This window comes from Sebastes umbrosus, chromosome 5 (assembly GCF_015220745.1).
Source record: "Sebastes umbrosus isolate fSebUmb1 chromosome 5, fSebUmb1.pri, whole genome shotgun sequence".
NCBI lineage: Eukaryota > Metazoa > Chordata > Actinopteri > Perciformes > Sebastidae > Sebastes > Sebastes umbrosus.
The window spans coordinates 35,927,154-35,939,503 of NC_051273.1; the positions used below are offsets into that span (position 1 = coordinate 35,927,154).

Below are 12,350 nucleotides of genomic sequence, written 5' to 3' on the forward strand. Positions count from 1 at the left end.
ATCACATTTTTTAAACTATTTTTTGTCATTTTGTAGACTAAATGATAATATGATAATCCATAATGAAAACTACCGTTAGTTGCAGCCATAGAAATAGAATAGGAGTAGAACGGACATTCCCGTTCAATTCAACGTAGCAGGATGGTCAGAGCGGCGGCCTTTTTTTAGGTGAACCGTTGTCATTGTGACGGTTGTGGTAGGCTAACATCCTTATCAACTAAACCGACTTATGGCGAGTCACAGACTCACTGAGGTGAGGTTTTATATTAACGACTAAACGAGCAGCGGCAGTAGTAACGTTACCAAGAGAGTGAATGAGTACAATTTAATGACTAAGTCTTTCATTCACACACTCTTGTCCCAGCGTAGGAAAGCACATTGATATCACCAGCCCACAACTTTGCTAGGCTCATTATCTGTAACCAGTGTAGCATTAAAGCATGGTGGAATTAGCAAATGAAATGGCGTACAGCTGCTAGTTAGCTGCCGTGCTTTAATGCTACACTGGTTAAAGAAAATGAGACGAACAGCGGGCTGGTGGCCAGCAGCAGCACCGGGTCTAACTGTCCCTCCGTCTCACCACTCCAGCCATCCACCTCTGGAGCTGCGTCCGCTCTCTTCCCGGTGAGCTGCGACCACACTTTACAGCCCCGCTGATGTGTGTTGTCACCACAACAACTAAATACAGTCGCCATTTTCTTTTGTGCAAGTCAAACGACCACGGACAATAGTTCAATGTCCGTTCTACTGCTTTGGTTGCAGCACTAAATAACATCACTATCAATATCAAGAGAATGTGAGATGCCAAAGTGCTTATACAAATGTTTGGTAAGAGTAGCTTGAAACAATCGTATAATGTATCTCAAAGTTTAACGGCCGGTACTCTATACTGGATACTTGATTTAACAACTCGACTACTACCAAGCTGTACCTGCCAGCTACCTCTCTGACATGAGGTGAGGTGATCATCTAGATCAGAGGTCTTCAACAGGGGGGTCGCGAAAATTTCTTCTTCTTATTTTTTTTTTTTTTTAATTATTATTATTTATTACAATTTATCTACTCACTGTACCTTGCACGTTTAAAATAAAAACATGAATATATGAACCTGTGTATTATTTGAATAGCTTAGTATTGAATGCACAATAACAAGGTACATTTATACATGGCACTAGGCCCAGTTTAATATAAAACACAATTTTATACAATATATATAGTAGGGGGTCCCTGCTCCATCTCTCCATCAGTTTGGGGTCCTTGGCCTGAAAAACGTTGAAGACCCCTGATCTAGATCATTCATTCAGAGTAAGACCCACAACTGCGGTGGTGTTTTTATACGGCAAAAAGACAAAAATAACAGTCTTCTTTGGCAAAGTGTAAATCATATCAATCATAATTAAAATTTGGGCTTTTACAATTTGAAAATCTCAATTTTTTCTTATTTTTGATTTCGATATAAAAACAATGAATCATTCATTTCTAATTTGGACTTTGTCTTGTACAAGACCTGAGATTAAAAAAAGATCACAAACATGATGGTGTTGGTGTCGTGAAGCCACCTACCACCAACAAACCCAACAAAAAAAAAAACCAGTCCATGTGGACTAATGGAGGACAGTAGAGATGAGCTTCTCTCCTGTCTCAATTATACATGCCAGGGGGGCGGGCCAAGCAGCTCGGTGCCTCTTTGAACTGAAACACAAGTCTGTGGCAGTCGCTGAAAATAGGATGAAGGGGATTGTATGTCTGTCTCAGTAACCTGGGCTAAGAGTGATGTATGATGCAGGCTGGACACCGGGAGACGGTGAAGTGGAGTGAATGGCAACTCAAGACACTGTATGTCGTGTGCCGCGACTGTGCTGCTTTCAAAAACCAACAACCCAGCGACGTTCCTACACTTGAGATTTCATACACATCCTAGGCCACTACACAGCATGCTGGGTAAATCCCTCCTGAGAGGCGTTTTAAATGAGAGAAAGGTCACAGTAAACTGTTCCAGTGCAGCGTAAACCTGGAAAACTAACAAATAGGATGCTGGTCGACAGGTTGGTCAGAATGCTAACAAATTTAGGGGATGTGAATATTGTGTGGGAGTATCGTCCGTTAAGAGTAAATGGATGGAGGAGATGAATCATCAACCTAAACTGTAAATTTCCCACCCAGAGTTAATAAAGTCAGACTGAGACATTCACAAATTTAGGCTACTAATGTGTCACAAATCTAGCAACAAAAAAAAGCCAAATGGCAACAAGGTTTCAGCAGCTACACTCATTTCATTAAAGGTTAACTTCGGTATTTATCAACCTGGACCCTATTTCCTATTACGTTCACTTAAAGTGTTTGTTTTTGCCACTGAAGGCTCAGATTGTTATTAGTGTGTGACAACATTATGGAAAGGACCCTACAGAGAAATAAAACCTTTTTCTCACCTTTCACTTGATCCGGTCTGGTTGTTATTGTGTCCAAGTCAAGGAGAAGTCTCGCTGTGAAATTTGAATATCTGTATACTCAGGCTCAGATAAATACGGGCAGAACATCGAATTCAAAGAGTTCATCCACATTGTTGAAATCATTTAAATATTCAGCCATGACATTATAAATCTTTTAGATAACACTAAGCTACGCTTTCTGTACTCCAACACAACAAACTCTGTCTGTTTCCACCATGGATGTATTCCACTATTCCACCGTTGTATTCCGGCAACACATCACCTCGCCAGATTTCACAACGAGACTTCTCCTTGAGCGACATTCTGTCCATAATGTCAGACAGTTATAATAACAATCAGAGCCTTTCATGGAAAAAATAAGCACAAACAGCCCAGGTGAGGGAGGTGTGGGTTGAAGCCAACAGTCTCAGTCTTAACGTATAGTCCCTCTTTTGAGCAATCCAATCAACTTGAAAGAATTTGATTTAGATCTGTCTCATAACTGTGTTCTGTTTTACTCAGAAATACGCCACATTATAGAAGATAAAGACTCTCCAACTGCACTGTGACTTTATGGGCAACACACTGGTCGCACTGCGTCCTTTTACACTCGTAGCACAGACAGTATTAAAATACTGTAGCCTCTACACAACAGACATGCTGGAGACTGTGTGGAGAGAAAAGTGGAGCAGATCACATCACATCACACCTACGTTTAATGGAAATTTATGAAAATGAGAAAATACTGGTATGGATGGGATGTGGGAAGAGTTGAAAGCGATAGTGGGCTATGAATTACCAAAGACATTTGTGGTGTTGCATCTAAGGCCCTGTTCAGACCTGGTATTAACATGCGTCCTCAGTGATCGGATCACAATGTCACAATGACCTTGACCTTTGAGCACTAAAATCTAATCGGGTCATCCTCGAGTCCAAGTGGATGTTTGTGCCAAATTTTTTTGCCAAAAAATCTGAGATATCGCGTTCACGAGAATGTTAGGTACATATGGACGGACGGATGGACAACCCAAAGACATAATGCCTCCGGCCACAGCTGTCTCCGGTGCGGAGCCATAAAAATAAAACTACTGTAGCCTGGATGTGCTAATCCGTGGAGCGAATGTGTTAAAATTGCTGCCAGACAGCGGGGTATGCTGATACCTCGATCGATGTCAACCCGCGATGACGTGTGTCTTGATACTGCCAGCGTGTGGGCTGACATAGAAAACGATGGCGTTCATTCTGGCGCAGATCGTACCCTGCTGCTGTTTGTTGCCCTTAAGTTTATTTTACAGGAAGATTGGATCAAGAAAAGGTGGGATACACATCAATGTGGCTTAAAGAACTGTTACTGTTACAGAGCTACATAAAGCTCTGCAATGTCTAGCATCACTTTTAGAATCTATTGTAGTATTCTACCAAATTAGGTCTGTAGTGGTATATTATGCTTTATTACACGGCTGTGTTGAATACTCCATTCTGATTGGTCAATCACGGCATTCAGCGGTCTGTAATTTCTCTATAACAGACCGTTTCTATGCATAACAGACCGTTGCTATGGGTACAGCTCTGATGTCGGACTCTGGAGGACTGTTTTTGTGTCCAAATATTGATTTTTCAGTAAGTAGCCGTGTAATAAGCGGGATAATGTACAACTAGAGGGTCATTGTTGTGAAAGAATCCCCTTCAGGGCGCTGAGAGACCGGCTCGCTGTACATTATCCCTTTCATACTATACTAGTATATACAGTATATATTATATTAGTGTATTATAGTTACCTCTTTGATGGCCGACATCCTGATCTTCTCATAGTAGTGCAGTGGGGCATGAGGGGTGCTCATGTTGTAGCCAAATCCAGCCACAGCTACTTCATCACAGTTGTGAAGGGCCATCGTTATGGCAACAGCCCCCAGGGTCGGGATATTCTGAAAAACAGACATCAAAACGTGTTCATGAAACTGAGCCATGACTTGTATCCCAGAACATGTGTACAGTATATAGTGAACATGTGTACAGTGTGTAGTGATCATGTGTACAGTGTGTAGTGATCATGTGTACAGTATATAGTGAACATGTGTACAGTGTGTAGTGAACATGTGTACAGTGTGTAGTGATCATGTGTACAGTATGTAGTGAACATGTGTACAGTATGTAGTGATCATGTGTACAGTGTGTAGTGATCATGTGTACAGTATGTAGTGATCATGTGTACAGTGTGTAGTGATCATGTGTACAGTGTGTAGTGATCATGTGTACAGTATGTAGTGAACATGTGTACAGTATGTAGTGATCATGTGTACAGTATGTAGTGATCATGTGTACAGTGTGTAGTGATCATGTGTACAGTATGTAGTGAACATGTGTACAGTGTGTAGTGATCATGTGTACAGTGTGTAGTGAACATGTGTACAGTGTGTAGTGATCATGTGTACAGTATGTAGTGATCATGTGTACAGTATGTAGTGATCATGTGTACAGTATGTAGTGAACATGTGTACAGTGTGTAGTGAACATGTGTACAGTGTGTAGTGAACATGTGTACAGTGTGTAGTGATCATGTGTACAGTGTGTAGTGATCATGTGTACAGTATGTAGTGATCATGTGTACAGTATGTAGTGATCATGTGTACAGTATGTAGTGAACATGTGTACAGTGTGTAGTGAACATGTGTACAGTGTGTAGTGATCATGTGTACAGTATGTAGTGAACATGTGTACAGTGTGTAGTGATCATGTGTACAGTGTGTAGTGAACATGTGTACAGTGTGTAGTGATCATGTGTACAGTATGTAGTGATCATGTGTACAGTATGTAGTGAACATGTGTACAGTATGTAGTGATCATGTGTACAGTGTGTAGTGATCATGTGTACAGTGTGTATTGATCATGTGTACAGTGTGTAGTGAACATGTGTACAGTGTGTATTGATCATGTGTACAGTATGTAGTGAACATGTGTACAGTGTGTAGTGATCATGTGTACAGTATGTAGTGATCACGTGTACAGTATGTAGTGAACATGTGTACAGTATGTAGTGATCATGTGTACAGTATGTAGTGAACATGTGTACAGTATGTAGTGATCATGTGTACAGTATGTAGTGAACATGTGTACAGTATGTAGTGAACATGTGTACAGTATGTAGTGATCATGTGTACAGTATGTAGTGAACATGTGTTATTTAATCTGTACGGTTCTCGTGTAGATGTCTTACAAATGTGAAATCTGAAGAATGCCTCTATTTATAACAGCCTAATGGTAACACTTTGTTTTCAGACTGTGTTGGGCTCCCTGCAGCATCTGCTGTGTGTTCACAGAGGCCTTCATAATGCACACAGACAGACGGTGGAGTCAGCTAGCAGAGCTCCAGTCCTGACCATTAACTCAGCGCCGTGTGTGAAGCAGCTCACTGTTCCTGCTACGTCTCTACCTAGAACTGGACACAAAGTGACTGCTGGGAAAACAACAGCTCTCTCACCCCTCTGCCCATCTGTCCACTGTTGTGAGGTAATCCGATCAGCTTGAAGGAGGCCTCCTGGATGAAGTAGGGGTTCAGGATGCGCATGTCGCCGGGTTCCCTCGGAACGTGCTTGGCCACCGACTTCCAGAAGCCATCAGTGCTGCGCTGAGACACAAAGAGAGAGGAAATCAAACCGCGTGGTTAGTTTGACCCTCACACTGAACAAAATGTGCATACAATCAAAACACAAATACACAAAAACACAATCATATGAATAAATACAGTTTTACCACTGGTCACACTGGAACTAAAATACAATCTACAGCAATGTGCCAATCGTTTGGTATAGAGCTGAGTGACCAAGTGAAGTTTTTCATAGGGCATATTGAAACTGCAAAAGTTATAATTAGCCAAATAAATAATATAAATAATAGGGCTATCAATCGATGAAAATATTTAATCATGATTAATTGCATGATTGTCCATAGTTAATCATGATTGATTGCAAACTAATCACACATTTTTTATCTGTTCAAAATGAACCTTAAAGGGAGATTTGTCAAGTATTTAATCCTCTTATCAACATGGGAGTGGACAAATATGCTGCTTTATGTAAATGTATGTATATATTTATTACTGTAAATCAGTTAACAACACAAAACAATGACAGATATTGTCCAGAAACCCTCACAGGTACTGCATTTAGCATAAAACAATATGCTGAAATCATAACATGTCAAACTGCAGCCCAACAGGCAACAACGGCTGTCAGTGTGTCAGTGTGCTGACTTGACTATGACTTGCCCAAAACTGCATGTGATTATCATAAAGTGGACATGTTTGTAAAGGGGAGACTCGTTGGTACCCATAGAACCCATTTTTGGGTCAAAGGACCCCTTCGAAAATGGCCATGCCAGTATTTCCTTGCCAAAATGTAGTGTTATTTAGCAACAAGCAATGACGTGATTGGTACCAATGGATTCCTTCGGTTTTCTAGTTTCCTATGATGCCAGTATCTTCACTCTTCACTCCCGCTATAACCTCCGAAATATCAATTGAAATTAGGAGTGTTAAAACCAATTTGCGTTAATGCGTTATTATAACGTTACCTTTGACTGCCCTGATATATAAGTAATCATATAGCAGAATAATAGAAACACAGCCAATATATCAGAACAAGCTTGAGAGCTTGTCAAGAAAACCATCAGATTTCAGTCCTTTTTCTACTAATCTCTATAAACAGATTCTGAATTCACATGTAGAATCTGTAGGCAACGGGACAAGACTTTGGTATCGGAAGCGTTGTGGATTCTACCTGTAGTCCGAGTATTGACCAATCATGTTCGAGCAGGCTTTGGTTGAATCCAGGTACACAACCCGTGTGGAGAGCAAAAGAGGCGGAACGTATTGGCCAAACTGGGAACCCACCGGCTATCGTCTGACGATGATTTAGCTGTTTACTGGTTTATAATGAGCTTGTAAACTAAAATAGAATTATCAAAACATTAAATCTAATGACAATCTCTAGATAGCTTTAAAGCCTCTTTCAGCTCATTGTTTTGGTTTTATAGCAGATTTACTATTTTGGTTCAACAATTTGCATCAGCCTGGTTTCCAGTAGCAGCAGGTGGATGTTCTCAGTGTAAAAGCTGTACACTACCTGCCAGGCAGACACAGGTAGAGACTAGCTGGTTAACATAGTGGAGCATTTAGGAACTAATATAAAGAGTAAAGATATTTTTCTCAGGGGCTGGTGGAGACCAAAAACTGAGCTAAAAGGAGAGTGAATATTGGACTTGTTGCTCTGTGTAATGTGTAAATAGGGAACTGTTTGCCAACATGTTGGCTATTACAAGTTGTACAAGTTGATGCTACGTCATGGCTGTTTGTCTGTCGGCTTTTATTGAGTTCCTCCGGCCAAAAACCCCTTTAATGCAGCTTTCAGTGCCACACGGGGCAGAGAGTCAGGACCATTCACAGCCATTGTGATCTGTATGGGTTTTATTTGAGATATTATAGCAATTAATAGCTCATAAACAATTATTGGATCGGGGCTGTTTTAACTAATGCAATCATATTAGGGCTTTCTAGCTATTATTTTGAGGTTTTTATTAAGGTTCAAAGTAACAAAGCAGTATAAATACCATTTTGCAAGTAAGGAATGTTTGTGACTTGATAACAGCCCAACCGATACATAGTGAGTGGGACATTTTACAGTTGAAAGGTTAACACAAACTGTTTCTCAATGACCTCAAACATGTTAGCATTTCTGTACTGACATTTATTGTTCATTATAAAGTATAAAATATCAATCAAGATATTTTATTTTTATTTATATATATATATATATATTTTTTTTGATTAAACACAAAACACGACTTCACTTTGGTTCTCTATCCTTATTTCCTTTACTGCTGTTAATATACAAAATTCTAAATTCTTAAACAAAAAAAACCCCCAACATACTTATTGACAGATATATCAGTCATCATAAATAATAATGCTGAATAATGACCATTAATATTCACACTGTAAATATTTAGCAATTCTTCTTACTATCACCAGGTGGGATGGGATGCAAAGTGGACAGGGGTGGAAAATATGATGGTGCTCGAGCCTCCCAGTGAAAGCAATAGCCTGAGCTGAGGCCTCTGGAGGGGGGGGGGGGGGGGGGGGGGTCAACACCATTAAAACACTGATGAAAAACAAGCGGAGCAAACAAAGCCAGTCAGAGGAGGAAGCCCCTGTATCAGTATACCCGGGGCCATTACACTAATTACCAGCAGCCTGCCCGGCAGGCCTCATGTCTCCTTGTGAACAGTTACTGGGATACCTGCCTCTGAGCTCGCTCAGGTATGCTGGAGAGAGGGGCAGGGACAAACCAAACAGCAATGATATGAGCTATTAGCTTACTAGCATAGCAATGTTACCCTGTTAGCTCCTACTGACGGATCAGGTGGTAATCCTGTCTGACTGAGACCATTTTGCTCTTCCATCCGATTGGGAAACCTAACACCTCTGCTCTGCTGGCAGCACCAGGAGGACACGAGTCTGTGGAAAACCCATCTGCACACAGCATGCGACATCAAATGACAAGCAATCATCACATCCCTTTAATGACAGAGTCAGTGAATGTGCTTATATACATTTACTTCAGATAACTCTGAGTCTAACTAAGGTTAGTAGATATGCAGAAAATCAGTCTAGTCTATGTCCCGAAGTAGAGCTGTACTCTATTCATTTCATTTATAGCCCTTTTCCAGTGCAGGGACTTAAACAAAGTGTGACCTGGGGCTTCCCATAACCTACACCTTGTGATGCTTCAGGACAAAGTTCTTCACTGCATTTACACTGTATTTTACAATTTGGGAACATAGACTGTATATAAAGATGGACGGCATGACAGCTCCCCAAAAGTGAAGCCAAAACATCTGGATCGCCTTCTGGTGGCTGGCTGCAGTATAGGTCATAAGTCCCGCCTCCTCCATGTTAGCGGATGGGACATGGGCCAAACTAAAAAGTCAAAGTACACGTCAAATACATTTTTCCCAAAGATGGTTTCTGTCATTTTAGGTAGTTCTTATCACGCTGATGTATGCTCAAGTGTTCATTTTTCTGATAAGTTTGGTTTTAATTAGTTATTTGATGCTATAAAAAGAGGGTGAGACATCATGATTGACAGCTGTGAGTCTCTCTTGCTGACGAGTTGCGACCGTGCTCGGCTCGCGATTGGTTCGGGTGACCTCGATACCGCGACTCCACCGCCCGATCACTGCTGTGCAGACTCTGGCTCCAAATGACGTCAAAATCTCAAGATGGCAACTCCCGTATCCGGGATATTTTGGCTTCTGTACAGTGGGAGGAAGTGGAGACACGTCGTCCGTCTTTATATACAGTGTATGTTTGGGACATTTAGGATATACTGTATGTCATTAACAAGATTAAGTCTATAGCCACTAGAGCCACGTCCCTACAGACTGAGCTACTGAATATGACCTGCTAATCATCAGCATGTTAGCACTGTCATTGTCAATGTTAGCATGCTGATGTTAGCATTTAGCTCAAAGCACTGCTGTGCCGACGTAGAGCTCATAGACGATAAAAGAAGTGGAGAAAGTCACCGTGACATCACCCATTGGTTTGTGGACTACGGTTCTGAAGCCTCGAGTTCGGCATTTTGGCCGTCGCATCTTGGCTTTTGGCTGTCGCCATCGTTTTTGCAACCAGAAGTGACATGAGAGGGTGGAGCTACGTACAACTGTTACAACTTTCATGAACTGAAAACACACTGTGAAAACTCCCAGACCGGACAACGCCGTGGTAGCAACCTGTCAATCACAAGGTAGCCCCGTCCTAAAGCATCCCCTGCTTTATGGTTTATCTGACTCTAAATGGGACCATAATTTACTAAATGAACATCATGCTGTATTGAAGAAGACTTGAAACTAGTGATTGAGAACATAAACTCATGTTTACAATGTTTACTGAGGTAATAAATCAAGTGAGAAGTAGGCTCATTTTCTCATAGACTTCTATACAATCAGACTTCTTTTAGCAACCAGAGGAGTCGCCCCCTGCTGGCTGTTAGAAAGAATGCAAGTTTAAAAGGCACGTAGCATTGGCTTCACTTCTCAAACCTTGAGACTGCCTACTGGTACAGCCTCACAGAGCTGCTAGCATAGCTGTAGAATCTTGTTCTATCATTAAAAAGTAATTCTAAAAAACTGACAAAGATTCTGTGTGGGATTTAAGATAAGATAAGAACTGCAGGGTTCTTCTCTTCTAATATAATATCAAATCCATTTGTTGATGCTTCCTGTGGAAAATACTTTGTCCACAGAACCAAGTCAGCCATGATGGATATCATTTGTGTCCTTACAGTACAGCACAATGCCAGCTCTCAGTGTCTTTGCCACTTTCCTTATCTTAGGGCAATCAGTTTTCCTCCAGCCAACACTTGTCCATTCATAACTAATGAGTGTGTGTGTGTGTGTGTGTGTGTGTGTGTGTGTGTGTGCTGGTGTGTTGTCTGAACTCCCCTGCTTTAGGGGGTGGAACTTGATCTACCGTCCTGAAGTGTTGTTGTAAATAAAGCCGGTCTCATCGTTTTCAAAGTCCTTTAACACTATTACTGTTTATTCAGTGTCAAATGTTACACCTGTACTGCCTTTACACACTGCCAACAAACAACACGTCTTGTGCTGTTTGTGTGTCTCAATCCCAATCTCTCTCAGAAAGCATTCATTGTGTTGCACTCAGTTGTACGCACAGAAAGTGACAGATATAGGTGCATGAAGAATGAAAAAAAAAGAGAGAGAAGTTTGAACCAATCACTGTGTAAAGTGGGTGTGGTTGTTGGATTGTCTGTTACGGGAAGTTGCAGCCCCATAATTCTGATGTCAGGAAGGTGTAAAGGGAGGGGGTTCAGACACTGTTGGACGATACAACTAGCACTTCATTGAAAGCATATTGAGGCCCTTATGGATACACTGACACAAGGTCTACTGTAGACAATCAAATCTATCATCATTAAATCATGCAGGTTTTCCGACTTCATCCTGATTGTGGCAACATTGCAGAGGATACCACAAATAACTAACTGACAAACTTGTAAATTCATTCATACACACAAAGAAAGCAATTTGAGGAGCAATGCTCTTTGTTTTCTGGTTGCTTGGCAATGAAAATGGAGTGTGGGTTTTACCAGCATGTTTAAGCATGTGTGAAATAAAAAATAGACTAGACTGGAAGTGTAAAAACACGCCACAGCGATAATGCAACCCTGTGTCCCACAAAATTACGTCCCCGTACGACTCAATTGCATTCTCAATTACATTTCGAGGGAAGTGTATTTTCTCCCGGATTACGGTCACAGTTTTACTCACGTGGTTTAATCAACGTTGTCAACTGAAACAAAATAAAACAAGAAACGGAAATGGCTGACACTTTTTAATGAAGTATCGCAAGTACAAACATTCTGTGCATCATTCCAGGCAGCTAACTGATGCAAACCATTTGGGTGAAGTATTCCTATATTAAAAGGATACTACCAGTGCAATTTTGTTTTCAGATTTACGCCTGTAAAGTCTAACCATGTCGACGGATTCCAAAGATTGTGACTGCATCATCTCGTGTTAGGAAAACAACTCATACAACTAAATTGCATTCTCAATTACATTTCGAGGAAAATGTATTTTTACGGTCGCAGTTTTTAACAGTTTTAAACAGTTTTAAACAGTTTTAAACAGTTTTAATCATGTGGTTTAAGTTGTAAATTGAAACAAAACAAAACAAAAAACGCAACAAAACTACTTTGTTAGGTTCAGTTAAAACACATCATGGTTTGGCTTAAAATGACTACGTTTGTTACATTATTAAAGCTGCAGTAGTCAGTATATTTTTGGCATCATTGGGCAAAAATTCCATAATAACCTTTCAGCATATTGTAATTCAAGTGTTCT

At 40.7% G+C, this 12,350-nt stretch overlaps 1 protein-coding gene across 1 annotated transcript in view; it reads right to left on the bottom strand.

Annotated features, from left to right (window-relative positions):
- Positions 1-12,350, bottom strand: part of st3gal3a (ST3 beta-galactoside alpha-2,3-sialyltransferase 3a) — a 56,376-nt gene that overhangs the window by 3,275 nt on the left and 40,751 nt on the right. Inside the window, exons 9-10 of the mRNA XM_037770124.1 lie at positions 5,908-6,054; positions 4,208-4,354 (exon numbers count right to left, since the gene is read on the bottom strand). Coding sequence (XP_037626052.1) covers positions 4,208-4,354; positions 5,908-6,054 — 294 coding nt within the window. The remainder of the gene's footprint in view (positions 1-4,207; positions 4,355-5,907; positions 6,055-12,350) is intronic.